This window comes from Heteronotia binoei, chromosome 4 (assembly GCF_032191835.1).
Source record: "Heteronotia binoei isolate CCM8104 ecotype False Entrance Well chromosome 4, APGP_CSIRO_Hbin_v1, whole genome shotgun sequence".
NCBI lineage: Eukaryota > Metazoa > Chordata > Lepidosauria > Squamata > Gekkonidae > Heteronotia > Heteronotia binoei.
This window is the reverse complement of record NC_083226.1, coordinates 133123283-133139084: the sequence shown is the minus strand read 5'-3', so window position 1 is coordinate 133139084 and position 15802 is coordinate 133123283. Positions and strand designations below refer to the sequence as shown.

At 42.6% G+C, this 15802-nt stretch overlaps 1 protein-coding gene across 1 annotated transcript in view; it reads left to right on the top strand.

Annotated features, from left to right (window-relative positions):
* LOC132569573 (zinc finger protein 366-like) overlaps positions 1-15363 on the top strand; it is a 41862-nt gene extending 26499 nt beyond the window's left edge. Inside the window, exons 3-6 of the mRNA XM_060235787.1 lie at positions 1467-2772; positions 4885-5076; positions 13044-13218; positions 14647-15363. Of these exons, the coding sequence (XP_060091770.1) occupies positions 1467-2772; positions 4885-5076; positions 13044-13218; positions 14647-15167 (2194 nt within the window). The 3' untranslated portion in view covers positions 15168-15363. The remainder of the gene's footprint in view (positions 1-1466; positions 2773-4884; positions 5077-13043; positions 13219-14646) is intronic.
* Positions 15364-15802: the final 439 nt, after the last annotated feature.

Below are 15802 nucleotides of genomic sequence, written 5' to 3'. Positions count from 1 at the left end.
CTTGCCTTGAAAACCCTGTGGGGTTGCCATAAATTAATTGCAACTTGAAGGCACTTTCCACTGCCAAGATCTATGCCTTGATCTTATCCAGGACTTTTTTTTGTCAATAAAGCCCCACAGGGACTCATTTGCATATTAGGTCACACCCCCTGTCACCATTGTTTCACACAGGGCTTTATTTATAGAAAAAGCCCAGCAGGAACTCATTTGCATATCAGGCCACACCTCCTAATGCCAAGCCAACTGCATTCCTGTGTGTTCCTGTTAAAAAAAAAAGTCCTGATGTCTTCAGATCTCAGAAGCTAAGCAGGGCTGTCCCTGGTTACTACTTGGCTGGTAAACTATCAAGGAAGTCCAATGTTGCTAGGCAGAAGCAGGCAATGGCAAATTACTTCTGAACACCTCTTGCCTTGTACCCAACAGGCTTGCAATAAATCAGCTGCAGTTTGATGGTACTTCACACCCACACAGGGCACGGAGCCTGCTAACTTTGTAATGCCACTGTAAAGGACCGTGCAGTTAGTAAATTAGTTCGGTTTATGAGTTACAGACTCAATATATAGATTACAAGGTATTCAAAAGTACTAGATAAACCTATATAACAAAGCTAGAGTCCAGTGGTACCTTTAAAACCAACAAAATTTTATTCAAAGTGTGAGCTTTCATGTGCCAAGCACACTGTGGGCGTTTTCGCACTGACCTTAATCAGCAGCGACGCCCCTCTTCACCGTGCAGGATCGGCGCGGATTTCGCACTAATTGCCGCGGAGCACCCGGAAGAGCCGGAAAGTCCCGCGGCTTTTGCGGCACAAATGGAAACCGCCAAAAACCAGTTTCCGCGCCGATCCTGCGTGGTGAAGCGGGGCGTCGCTGCTGATTAAGGTCAGTGCAAAAATGCCCTGTATGTTGCACAAGACTGGGCATCAGTGCTCAAGTTTGTACTGTGGAAGTGGTGTAGCGGTTAAGTGCACAGACTCTTATCTGGAAGAACCAGGTTTAATTCCCCACTCCTCCACTTGCACCTGCTGGAATAGCCTTGGGTCAGCCATAGCTTCCGTAGGAGTTGTCCTTGAAAGGACAGCTGCTGTAAGAGCTCTCTTAGCCCCACATACCTCACAAGATGACTGTTTTGGGAGGGGGGGGAGGTAAAGGAGATTGTGACCGCTCTGAGACTCTGAGATTCAGGTTATAGGGCGGGATATAAATCCACTATCTTCTTCTTCATCAACAGACTCCCTTAAAGCAATGTTTTCTGGTCAGGAAACTTTTCCTCCTAATCTATGCACAGGGCCTTCTATGGGTATGTAATAGAAGGATCTCTGTACATTTTAGGACTCAGTCCTTTGATTCATAACAGACTGAAATTCTGGGAATTCCAGTTAACACTATAAAGCAGTAAACAATTGGTATATAGCTTAGCAAGCAGGAAAAAGACAGCATTAAAAGATTATTGCTTTTTATTTAAAGGATGCAGGAGGAATTAAATGTGATGAAGAAAGAGGATGCTCATTTCAATACAGACAGTATACAAACTTTCCCTTTTTTCCACTGCTTGAATCCTGTTGCCAAGTCAGATATAGCTTCACCACTTGATGAAGAATTCAGATTCAGAACTCAGCTTGCACAGTTTGGATATGGCCCTACATCAGATATACAGAGCTTGCACGGGTCATTAGAAGGAGGATCCCGTAAACGTAAAAGCATGCCTACAAAAATGCTTTCTGCCATCCCATCAGGAGATGCTTCATCCCCAGTGCTCAGTTCCAAAGAAAACACCACTGGAAGTTCTCCCAGCCTTCCTTTAATATTCCAGCACCACACACAGCCAAAGTACAATTCCCACATGATTGACCTGTGTAACATTAGATTTCAGTTCTACAGGACTCTGGAACACTTTAGAGTGAAACCTGTAAAGGAGGAACCAATAAAGCCCAATGTGATATGGCCCCAAACCACTGCCTTTCTGCAGTCTCCCTATCCATACTATCCCAAAATTCATCCTGGTCTGATGTATCCTTTTATTATGCCTCCAGATTTTCATTTCAGAAGTCCCTTCCCACTGAAAAGGCCCCCAGAGCCCCCTTTCAGGAGCCCCGAGTCAGGAGAACAAGATGAAAAAGAAAAGGTGGAAAGGGTGGATGTCAACATTCAGATAGATGACAGCTATTATGTTGATGTAGGAGGAGAACAGAAACGCTGGCAGTGTCCTATGTGTGAAAAGTCCTACACATCCAAGTATAACCTGGTCACTCACATCTTAGGGCACAGCGGCATCAAGCCTCATGCTTGCTCTCGGTGTGGCAAGCTTTTCAAACAGTTGAGTCACTTGCACACCCATATGCTGACCCACCAAGGCACCAGGCCTCATAAATGCCAGGTGTGTCACAAGGCCTTCACCCAAACCAGCCACCTGAAGAGACACATGATGCAACACAGTGATGTGAAACCCTACAGCTGTAGCACCTGTGGGAGAGGTTTTGCCTACCCCAGTGAGTTGAAAGCCCATGAATCCAAGCATGAGAATGGCCGGGAGAATATTTGCATTGAGTGTGGTCTTGACTTTCCAACCTTGGCTCAGTTGAAGAGACACTTAACAACCCATCGAGGCCCTGTGCAGTATAACTGCACGGAATGTGATAAAACTTTTCAGTACCCAAGCCAACTGCAGAACCACATGATGAAGCACAAGGACATCCGCCCTTACATCTGTACTGAATGCGGCATGGAGTTTGTGCAGCCTCATCACCTCAAACAGCATTCTTTAACTCATAAGGTAAGTCTGCCTGGATTCTCAAAGGGTAGGCTGAGAGAAATCTCACTGGTGAACAAACATGTGGACAAAGGAGACCCAATAGATGTTGTTTACCTTGACTTCCAGAAAGCTTTTGATAAAGTTCCTCATCAAAGGCTCCTTAGTAAGCCTTAGTATGTCTTAGTAAGTCATGGAGTAAAAGGACAGGTCCTCTTGTGGATCAAATACTGGCTAATTAATAGGAAGCAGAGAGTATAAATGGGCAGTCTTCGCAGTGGAGGGCGGTAAGCAGTGGGATGCCGCAGGACTCAGTACTGGGTCCCATGCTCTTTAACTTGTTCATAAATGATTTGGAGTTGGGAGTGAGCAGTGAAGTGGCCAAGTTTGCGGATGACACTAAATTGTTCAGGGTGGTGAGAACCAGAGAGGATTGTGAGGAACTCCAAAGGGATCTGTTGAGGCTGGGTGAGTGGGCGTCAACGTGGCAGATGATGTTCAATGTGGCCAAGTGCAAAGTAATGCACATTGGGGCCAAAAGTCCCAGCTACAAATACAAGTTGATGGGTGTGAACTGGCAGAGACTGACCAAGAGAGAGATCTTGGGGTCGTGGTAGATAACTCACTGAAAATGTCAAGACAGTGTGCGATTGCAATAAAAAAGGCCAACGCCTTGCTGGGAATTATTAGGAAGGGAACTGAAAGCAAATCAGCCAGTATCATAATGCCCCTGTATAAATCAATGGTGCAGTCTCATTTGGAATACTGTGTACAATTCTGGTCACCGCACCTCAAAAAGGATATTATAGCATTGAAAAAAGTGCAGAAAAGGGTAACTAGAATGATTAAAGGGTTGGAACACTTTCCCTATGAAGAAAGGCTAAAACGCTTGGGGCTCTTTAGCTTGGAGAAACATCGACTGCGGGGTGACATGATAGAGGTTTACAAGATTATTCATGGGATGGAGAAAGTTGAAAAATAAGTACTTTCCCCCCTTTCTCACAATACAAGAACTTGTGGGCATTCAATGAAATTGCTGAGCAGTCGGGTTAAAACGGATAAAAGGAAGTACTTCTTCACCCGAAGGGTGATTAACATGTGGAATTCACTGCCACAGGAGGTGGTGGCGGCTACAAGCATAGCCAGCTTCAAGAGGGGGTTAGATAAAGATATAGAGGCTGCATTGGTTACAGAAACAGACAATGCTTGTGTTTCTTTGTTCTGCAAAATGTTTCTTCTAAAATGCAATGAATTTTTACTAAGTTGTATCCTACTGCTTTTGTGGAGACAACTATAGTGTCTCTTCCCTCCGTTGTACGTCATATCAACATACCAGATTGGACTGTTAGTCTGTCTAGACCTCTGATCTGACTGGCAGCAGTGCTCCAGGCTGTCAGGAAGAGAAAGGTCTTTCCTAACAGTATGACTAAAAAGCCTTCGGGGCTTTGGCCTGGTGTCTTTTGCATGTGAAGCCTGTGCTTCACCAGTGATCTACAACTCCTATAGAAATAATATGTCTAGAATAATATTTTTTTCATTTGTCATTATTTTTTCCTAACCAACTTAAATGGTGGTGGTTGTATGCATTCCACAAACCACTACTAATGGATTTATATGAACACAAAGACACAGGGCTGTACTTGTCTGCATGATTGCTTTGGTCCACTGCAGACATGTATGTTAACCTTGTATTTTTAGTCCCATTTTTTTTTCTATACTAGGAAGCTTTATGCCATATAGGGGAACCTTTCCAGGCTTAATATCTGCTATTCAGACATGTCTATATTTAATTAATCAAAAATATCCTCCTTGTAATTATTCTGTAGCCTCTGATAGAACTAGATTTATTTATTAATTGAGGTACTTTTAAAAAACAAACAAAGCAGGAATCAAATTCTCCAGACTTTTTAAAAGAAATCTTTGTACCTTCATATTTCAGCCATAGGCAAAAGGTTATATTGGCTAACATTTTGATAGCCACCACAGGTACAGGAGTTATGCAGTTTTTAACGAGAAGATAATGGTGTGATTGTTGGCCATTCCTTTTAGAATGACTACTACTTGCACTACTGATATTAGAAATAAATTGCCAAGATAACCATAATCCTCAGTTTCCTTATTTTTCTGTCCTTCAAGGGTGTGAAAGAGCACAAGTGTGGGATCTGTGGGCGGGAGTTCACACTACTTGCCAATATGAAGAGACATGTTTTAATTCATACCAACATCAGGGCTTACCAATGCCACCTGTGCTTCAAGAGCTTTGTGCAGAAGCAGACTCTCAAGGCCCACATGATTGTCCACTCAGATGTCAAGCCTTTCAAATGTAAGGTGAGTGCTTCGTATGCAGACAGCCAAGTGAAACAAAATGGTACCCAAGTATTTATAAGGCAGTATAAAATTAAAAAGGAATGTAAAATTCCTCATATGTTGCTAGATACAGTCAGAAAATGATATTATATAAATAACAAATATTGTATAGTAATAGAGTATCTCTAGTTAAATCATTGGTGCATTGCTATCACTTCCACAATAGGGCATGACCTATTGTACATTTAGTGCGGGTCCAAGTAATTTTGTTGTCTAAAGTGGAAAGTTCAGCATAAAAATTGCATGGTTAAACATCTGCCATCCTTTAATGATGCTAGGCCTTGCTGAAATGTAAAAGAGTAGACTTAACCAAGGAAGAGCTAATCATAGCTGTTAGCAGGGCCAGCCCTACCACTAGACAAACTAGGACCTATTTTGCACTCACCTTACTCCGCTGTCACGTTTGTCTTCTCAGTGCGGTGTCCTTCAGATTTCCCATTATCTGCGCCAGGGCTGCAGCAAACATCACGGTTTTCATGCAGCAAACAGAAACTGGTTTTTAGCGGTTTCCATTTGCCATGCGAAAACCATGATGTTTGCTGCAGCCCCGGCACAGATAGTGGGAAATCTGAAGGATGCTGCACTGAGAAGACGAATGTGACAGCGGTGTAAGATGAGTGTGAAATCAGGCTAGGTGATTGCCTAGGGCACTGGTTATATGGGGGCGCAAAATTGGGCACCCCCCATGTGACTTGGTGACATTATCAGTGCAGGGGGACTGCTAGCATGGTCATTTTGTGAAGTGCATGCATATGTATTTTATCTTCCTGTGCAAAGAAAGTATTAAGAGTTTTAATAAAGTGGCTAACTACAACTGCATCAGCACATCCAGCCTCTGCTCTGCTCTCAAACATCTGACATTTTTCTATGTGGCTCTTACGTTTAGCGAGTTTGGCCACTCCGTGATAGACTTATTCATTTCTTTTTGGTTTAATCCCTCATCTTAAGATGCACTTTCTCTTACACAGCACTTAGAGTAATTGCTAGACTGCTGATGATAAATATATCTGGCATTTGCATAGCAGGTTTCATCCCCAAGGGGGTCAAGGATGCTTAACAACTTGATACCAGCTAGATGCCTGAATTGATCCATATATACTTCGGGGGGGGGGGGGGTTCCATCAGTGCACAATACAAATGATGCCCACATATTATGGCATGAATAGCTTTTAGCTTGGACTGTATTAGACTTCACTGTTCCAGGGATACATTTGTGTCTTTTGAGGGAAATGTTCCAGGGATACATTTTTTTGAGGGAAATGTTCCAGGGATACATTTGTGACTTTTGCTTCCATATAATGTCAGTGACCTGGTGGTGCTGGGCTGGCAGTTGTGCCAGAAATAGATTCACCTGTGGTATTTTCTGGGCAAAGGCCATGCACCTTGGCACTATCTGCTGTGTGGCACAGCATAGCCTGGATTGTTTCAGTCTGAGAACTATAGTTGGCTCAATTCTGTTGGTTCTGTTCATCATGAATCTGCCATGGATGGCCAACTGGTGGACTGCAGGATTAATCTGGCTCACTAAACATTTTTCTCTCACCCCTACCAGTAATTCTACCAAATTTTAATAACGGTATAATTAACCTCCACCTCTAGTTACACCTGTAGGGGGGGGGGGGAGAGAGAATTGGCTTCAAAGGTTGTGACAGAATCAGTCCTGATTCACTAGTTTTAAAATATCCTACAAGATGCAACCCATTATTTATTTACTTTATGTGTTTTAAGGGGGGGGAGATGTATACCCCACAGTCTCCACCTTTCCAAAGATACTCAAAGTGGCTAACTACAACTGCATCAGCACATCCAGCCCTCTGCTCTGCTCACAAAATTTCTCTCCCTCAAAAAAGGGAAAGTAGCAGTTTCACAATTGGTCCTTCCACCTGTTAGCATGGATATTCACATCCAACTCATATATTACTTCCTCCAAGTGACATTGGTAAATAGGGTCACTTCCAGTATATTATTTTTGAATATATGTGAATCAGGCCATATATATTCTGCATTGTAATTATATTTTGTATTAAATCGCCCTTCCAGTTGCTATTCAGGAGCTTTACTATAAAGACCTGTGACAAGAGCAGGAATGGTTGCCAGTTCTGGGTTGGGAAACACCTGGAGATTTTGGGAGTGTAGTCTGGGGAGGGAAGGGTTTGGGGATGGGAGAGACCTCAGCAGGGTACAATGCCATAGAGTCTAGCCTTCCAAGCAGCCATTTTCTCCAGAGAAACTGAACTCTGTGATCTGGAGGTAAATTGTAATGATAGGAAATCCCCCGGCACCACCTGGCTAAGATTGACTCCCATAATTGGTCTGTTTTGACACTCAGTGCCACAATATACATGCCATGTTAAAATAACAAGGGTTATCAGAAAAGTGTTATCAGAAGTTAGACTTCAGCTCTGTACTGTTCCTTCATGTTGAGAAAATGTTGGAGTTGAAGTTTGGGGAGGGCAGAGCTAGGAGAGGTGAGGGACCTCAGCAGGATATAATGCCACAGAGTCCACCCTCCAAAGCAGCCATTTTCTCCATGGGAACTGATCTTGGTTGTCTGGAGATCCTTTGAAAATAGTGGGCGGTCTCCAGATGCCACCTGGAGGCTGGCAACTCTAGAAGAAGGTAGTATGCAAAATATACTTGTGACTACTGAGAATATAAAAGTTGGCTGTCCCCTTATGGCTCTTTAGTCCCTTCCAGTTCCACAATCTTCTCGTTAGATGATTAATGCTACAAATAATGGATGCCTCATTTTGCTGGAATTTACTGAAAAGTTACTTTGCATTTAGAAATTTTAATCGCTGTATAATTAGGGTAATTTGTATGTTGTGGTTGTAGTTAACTTACATACACCTCTTTGGTCATTCTGGGTAAAAGCAACACAGGAATTTAATGGGGGTGGGAATAAAAATTGTTCCTGAAAAAAAGGAACTGACAATTTCTGCTACGGTCAGTAACTGGAACGTGAAGAACAAAGCAGTAGACAAGTTGTCTACTGCTTTGTTCTATTGCTTCAGACCAACACAGCTGCCCACTTGGAACTATCTACATGGAATGTGAAGAGTGCCTAAAATCTCCATTATTGGGGCAGAATCTCCAGTGTTCCCTGCCGTGTATTCCCATTCAGTCTAAAAGGAATTAAGTACACTTACTAGGTTGAGGATGCCAAGAGTCCAACTGACTACCCTTTTTTGCCTAATGTTCAAAATTCCCTGAAGAGCTTGGTCTCAATCGAGTCCCCTTGGCTGGTATTCAATAAGTTAAGGCAATGACCAGATAGCCTCCATTTGGCACCAAGCTCCTCTGGAGCAGAAGGAAGGATATAGCTGTACGAACTGCTTGCTTCACAATGGCCTGCATGTCTCTAGGGAATGGCCTGCAAATAGATTTCATCTTGATTTCTCTTGTACTTTTTGGAGTTTCCTGTTTTCTCACGGCTCTTTTGGACAGTTTACAGTCTCTCTCCCTCTCCCTCTCTCTTACTTTCAGGAAAGGAACACCCTTCTTATTAAACTTTTTTTTTTAAAGAAGAATGCAAGGGAAGGACAGCACAGCAGTGGCCTTTCTGCCTCACGGCAGGCTGCAGCTTTCTTTGCCTTTTTTTCCCAGACTGAAAGAACAACAGGGCTTTCCTACAGGGCTAATCACAGCTACACAGAGACCATCTGTGGCTGGAGAGCAGAAGAAAGCCTTTGTCCCTCACATTTCCTTACTGATTTGGTTTGTCTCTTTATAAGGCTGATGTTACCTGCTGTCTATGCTGGTAAATTCCAAACATTTCATTTTCTTCTTTTAAGAAGCATTCCTGCAGATTTTACTTCCAAGCATTGTTATTTTACGGGTGTGTGTGTGTGTGTAAGGTGTCATCAAGCCACAGCTGTCTCATGGCAAGCCCATAGGGTTTTCAAGGCATGGGAGAAGCAGAGGTTGCTTGCCATTGCTTTCTTTGGTGAAGTTCTCCTTGGTGGTCTTCCATCGGAGTACTGACCCTGATTAGCTTCTGAGATCTGTGAGATTGGGATGTACTATACCATTCCACATCCCCTGTTTTACTAATACAAGTGTATAGTTGAAGGCAATTCTCACCTACAAGGGTTTTTTAAAATCCCCGTTATTGGCTGTCTGGCCTCTCTCATTCTTGTCAAAATTTGGAGGCCTTTTCTTGTACGCTGGAAGAGGTTTATATTTCACCTAATGAGGGTGCTTCTGTATTCTCTATTGCTTGCCAAGGTTCTGTCAGAGGCTGGCCTCTAGAAGCCATAAACTCCCAAGCAGTCTCACTGAAGTTTGGTTAGAGCTCATTGAGCAGCTCTGGAATGTTCAATACATTTGTTTTGGGTTTTAGCTATGGTAGATGTCCTTTTTAGCCAGAAGTGCTGTACAGCTTTGCAGCTTACAATAGTACAAATATGCCTTATGTTATCTTTGCAGGACTTTATTATATTTGACAATCTAATTAAAAAGATTCTGCAGATTGGTAAAGAATTCCATGCCAAAGAGACTGACTGTGGGCACCAGTCTTCTCAATCTGATTGGTGGGGGCTTGGCTTGTTTGCCACTATAGCAGACTCAAAAAGTTACAAGATGAACAGGGGACTATCTTATTCCATGATCCCTGCATTATCATGGGCTGTATTACCAAGTTCCTGATAAATGACTGTCTCATCTTTAGCCTTCAACAAAAAAGATATTCAACAGCTTTCTGAGGCAGCTTATTTATTCCTTTTCTGAATTATTTTATTTCATATATTTCTAAATCTTTTGACCCTAGAGTCTCAAGGAGTGGTTTGACTTCTTTCCATTAAATATGTTAAACCTGCCCCCCTGTCTTTTGAGACAGCCCTGGAGACCAAACCCTACGAGGAAAGGCTGAGGGACTTAGGGAGGTTCAGTCTGGAGATGAGGAGGTTGAGGGGAGACATAATCGCTCTCTTTAAGTATCTGAAGGGCTGTCACTTAGAGCAGGGCAAGGAGCTGTTCTGTTGGCAGCAGAAGAGAGGACTCACAATAATGGGTCTAGATTAAGGGCAGGAAGTTACCAGCTGGATATTAGGAAAAAAATTTTTACAGTAAGACTAACAATGGAATCAGCTATCTTGTGAGGTGGTCAGCTCCCCCTCACTGGCAGTCTTTAAGCAGCAACTGGGCAAACACTTGTAAGGGATGCTCTGGGCTGATCCTGCACTGAGCAGGGGGTTGGACTAGATGGCCTGTATGGCCCCTTCCAACTCTGCAATTCCATGATTCTAGATGGCCATGATTGGTTAAGCCCAGGATTTCTTTTGGTGTCTGTTTCTGTTTCCATCTTGGAACCTTTTGGATTTCTTCTGGCACCATCCACCCTGTTCAAAGTGGTGTTACCTCTTGGCTTAGAGCAGCAGTAGCCAAACTGAGGCTCGGGAGCCACATGTGGCTCTTTCACACATATTGTGCAGTTCTTGGAACCCCCACCCCCAGCCCACTGGCCAAATTGGAGAAGGCATTTCTCTCTTTAAATCCCATCTCCAAGCCAGCCAGCAGCTTGGAGAATGCATTTTAAAGTTAAAATTGCTTTCTTTCTACCTCCCCCCCAATCTATTTTCCTTCCTTCCTTGTGGCTCTCAAACATCTGACGTTCATGTCCTGTGGCTCTCAAACATCTGACATTTATTCTATGTGGCTCTTATGTTAAGCAAGTTTGGCCACCCCTGGTTTAGAGCAATGCATTTTCTGGTAGGGGCCATAACTATTCCCAGCTCTTGTCAGTATTGATCCTGTCACAGAGCAGCTACTTTAACTCATTACACAGGATAGTCATATAGCTTAGTTTAGTTAGGGTAGAACTGCTTGTATGGAGGAAACAAGGACAAATGTGAGGGTCAGACACTGAATGTGAGGGGAGAACTGAAAGGCAAATGTGAGGTGAGAACTTGCTTCTGTCTACCAGTTCTCTCCTGTAAATGCTTCTTCTGCCACTCCATTAGCATTATCTTGGTAAGCTCAAGTTCAAGAATTTGCTTTTGCTAGCATGTCATTGGCCTAGGAATCATCACACCAATCTGAAGCTGTGCATGGTGTGTCATTCTTTGTAATGACAGGCTTGTATCAATCATGGGTTACCTTATTAATTAGATTATTCCCAAAGAAGGACATATCAGTCAAGAGACACACGCTGTTGTTTTGTGGTTTACAATCTCAAAAGACAAAATTCATTAGGCCCCCATCTCTGGCCTGTGGCAGAAGCATGCGTCTCTCCCCTCCCTTCAGGCAGCTAGCCATTTACATGGAGTTGCTCTTTGGATTTGTCTCCCCTTAACCTCCTCATCTCCAGACTGAACCTCCCTAAGTCCCTCAGCCTTTCCTCATAGGGTTTGGTCTCCAGGACTGTCTCAAAAGACAGGGGGCGGGAGGAGAGAAAAACATCACTGCTGTTGCTAATCTCTAGCAGATGGCCAAGGCCAGACTGAGGTGGTAACCTTCCAAAGAGGGAGGGGAAGGGATGCAACTCTTTCTTTGGCTTCTGCATTTCTGGTCAGCTACCTAACAAATGCTGCTACCAGTGAGGGTGGATGCATTTTCTGTGTAAATGATTTTCATAAAGAGAAAGTGTAGTGTGTCCTGTTAAGTTACTCCGTTAGACATTTTTGCTTGCCACTAGATATGTAGTTGTTATACACAAACCATGCCAGAAAATGTATGGTCTTGCTGCTAACATGGTGGCAAGGGCAGAAAGAATGGAATAGCATGCCAACAGTAATGCTTGCTTGCACCAGTCTTTTCCCATTCCCATTACATCTGACAATTTTGTTTCAAAACTCAAGCCAAGAAGCACCAAAAAATATTATATTAAGGACTCTTAGAAATATGCTGGATAGATTGTGGAAGAATAGGTCTGGGTGGGACTACTTTGGGACACAGAAGACAGAAGTATGACCAAGTCAGAAGGTGAGGTGTCGTTTTGCCTGAAGAGGAAATGCACAACCTTCTTCTTCATCCTTTTTATATCCCTGCAGCATCCCAGGCATTCTTTCCCTTACCAGGATGGGTTCAGTATAATACCATCCTGGAAAGAGGTAGCAATGCTCTTAGTGTGAAATCGTGCCTGAGTTTCTGTATGAGCTGGCAGAGTTTTACATACATACATAAGATGGCTTTGCCCCAGAGTGTGAACTCTACAAGATGCTGCAGCCAGCCTTTTAAGAACAATATACCTGCATAATACGGATGCTTTCAAACATCTGTTTGTTAATACACTTTAGTGCATGCCTTGAGTTTCAAGAATATTTGGTTTCAGAGTCAAAGGCAAAGAAGACCAATTCCATATCATTTAGGCATAGACTATCCCTCTGTTTGGGGACTTATTTAGCAATTATGGCTAAGCTTTAGCTTATTACAGAATGACTTCCACAGGTTAATACCCACCTACACATTGCTATTTCTGACTATCTGAGGAAGATGGAAGGCATCTCCTAATACAGTTTGTACCTGTCTAATAAAGTATAACTCTGCTGTTAGCACTCAGATGCATAGCTCCATTCTCCTTATTCCTGGATCTTACTCAGCTTTCTTTTCAGGGGCCCTGTGCCTCCTGGAGGAACACTTTAAATGAGATGGCAGCTATGTGGCACACCTACCCAGGAACATGCTTTCCCTGTGACCTCATCTCACTTAAAGTGGACTTCAGTTTTTATCTGCAGAGGCCTTGTGTTCCATTTCTTGCCCTGTGCTTATTTGATTTGGGATCAATTCATTCACATAGAAGCAATAGGATGTGTATATATGCAGAAGCAACTATTCAGATTTTTCTGTAAATTCAGTTCAAAATGGTAAGTCACAGACCCATTGAGATACTGTCTTGACTGCAAAAGACTGTCTCAGTGAAACAAATCAGTCTCTTCTGGAAAGTGTTTCTTCCATATAAATCATTTTGATTGTCATTGGTCTTTTGACAGCTGTGTGGAAAGGAATTTAATCGAATGCATAATTTAATGGGACACATGCACTTGCATTCAGACAGCAAACCCTTCAAATGCCTCTACTGTCCCAGCAAATTCACCTTGAAGGGGAACCTTACCAGACACATGAAAGTCAAACATGGAGTCATGGAAAGAGGATTTCATTCTCAAGGTAAATGAGTGACGGGAAACCAGGTGGGTTTTGCATTAGATTCAATAAACTCATCTATATAGCATCTTAAAGGCATTTTGTGCAGCACAGAGTCAGCATCCTGTATACCTAATTGTCAAATCCAGCTCTCATCAAATAATAAGATTATGCCATGTTGGGTAGCAAACAGTAAGGATAGGTTGGGGTGGGGCACAAATGACAGAGCAGGTCACATACCCTCCACTGATCTATTAGTCGTTACCTGGTGCCTGACCATTAAAGTGTTAACGTTCAGAGGACAGAGCTTATCATATGGCTTGTTCTGGCCTATTAGGTGTTCCTGTGCCTCTTACAGGGCTAGCTGGTCTTGTCAGAATTTATTGAATAAATCTTGCCTGACATCTACAGCTTTCCAGGTTCAGGGACACTGTGGTTTTTATGCCAAGATTTAGTAATAACCTACATTTCCCATTCATTCAGCTAATGCTACCATAATTGATTTGATGTATGCAACTGAATTGATGTAAACCAACTGTCCAGTATCTCCCTGTATTTGTTTGTAGGTTAGGCTACTGATGCAATCATTTTAAAGTAGATGCCTTGTCTAAAAGCATCCATAAACTTTGAAGAGTCAGAAATATTTACAGTGATTATAACTCTCAAGTACAGTTTACCCAATCCATTAACCACAAAAAAAAATACTTGAATTGCAGACCAGCAGCTTAAAAATTAGTCTCCATCATATCTTATTTGGTAAACATGAGTCAAAATTAACACTTTGCTTTTAAATTGAAAGGGGAAAAAAAGATGGAGGGGGAATCTCCAATTAAACAGTGGCAGATTATTTTATGGCAAGAGCATTGGTGTTTAAGTGTGTTTGAGCCCAGACATCTAAGTTAAAGTTCTTCTGAATAAAGGAATGAATAATAGAACAGACTACAAAGGCACTGATTTGAATATTTTAGAGATAATAACATTAGTCTTGCATCAGTCCAATCCATGAGGTTTCAGGCTTGAAAAGAACTGGAAGAAACCTCAAAGAGTATGTTCCCTCTGCAAAGAGGCAAAATGCTTATAGAACAAAACCCACAAAGAACAAGGTGGCAGTCATTCTGAGAATTAAATATCTTCTAAATTCATCCACTAACGCAACCACCATATTGTTACTCTCTTGGCCTCCCTTCATTCCCTCCTGCCACCTGTGTCTCAAACTTGGACCAGGCCTAGAAATCCCCATGGCCAGTACTGCAGGAATGAGTGCATCTTGTCAGTGGTGATGATGCAAAATGAACCAACAAAATCCCCCTTATCTTCCCTACCATTTACTGCCAAATAAATAGTTTAGAAACCATGGGACTCAAACTGTAATAGGTTTGTTTCAGTTACTAAATTAGAATGGAGCTATGACTGTCTCAGATAATATATAAAGATTTTTTTTTAACTTTCCAGGCCTTGGTAGAGAAAGGGTGAGAACATCACAAGCAAATGCTACACAAAGCCTGGAACAGGAAGAACCATTTGACCTCTCTCAAAAAAACCAAGCAAAAGTACTTTCATTTCATTCTGATGGTGAGTGTGCTAAAGGAAGCTCATGTCCTGAGGAAGAGGAAGACAGCTGCTACAGGGCCGAGAGGCAAGGCCTTGGCATGTACCACAGTGACAATAAGGCATATCGACTACAGGAGCTTTCAAGCCTTCCGGGACAACAGATTGAAGAATCATCCTGTGGTGGTAAAGAGAAATCCCTGAATGGAGAAAGAGAAAAGAGGAAGGAAAACAAAGAGGACGAAAGCCAGCAAGTGGAAGACTTTAAGGATAATGACAAGGAACACTTGAACTTTAGACACTTTGAAAATAACAGACTCACTCAGTCTCTCTCTGAGTATCTGTATTTTCAACACAGAAACAAGACTTTAAAGGAACTGCTGGAAAGGAAAATGGAAAAGCAAACTATATTTCTGGGAATATGAATGGACACTTAACCCTTGGGGTTAACCCTTGGGAAAGGGTTAAACTCTTTCACAGAAGTGAGCTATATACCAGGTAAAAGAGCACAGATAATCACAAATAACTTAAGATAGACAAAAAAGTCATTTGTCATTGGACTATTATTTCATTCTTATTTTATGCAGTTATGTCAGAGCTATTAAAAGGCAATTCTCGGCATTCCATCCCATTCTCTCCAGCAGACTGTCTCACCCTAACATGACCAAGAAGCAGCCTGGGGATGGGCTATGTGGTCTTGGTTGTCAATAGCTGCCACTGAATTCTGATCTGTAATGTGGGACACTATGGAGAGCTACCCTTCTAACTTCAGATATGGGGTTTTGGGGACCAGAGAAACCCCAAGGCTTCTCAACTCTGAGGGGATCCAAGGAATCACCCTCTGCATCCACTCACCAAGCCAGCAACACACATGGTGCCTTTAAGTTAGTTGCTTGGCAGTGTTTGACCCTTTAACAGTCAATTGCCTGACAATCAGCTGGGAAGCAACCTTGAGTCAGGGATGGGGAAACAAGGGAGTGAGTCACAGCTGAGATGCTGGGGTGATGACAGCTTGCTGTGGGAATTGCTCAGATCCCATGGGAGTTCCAGAGGGGTGGAG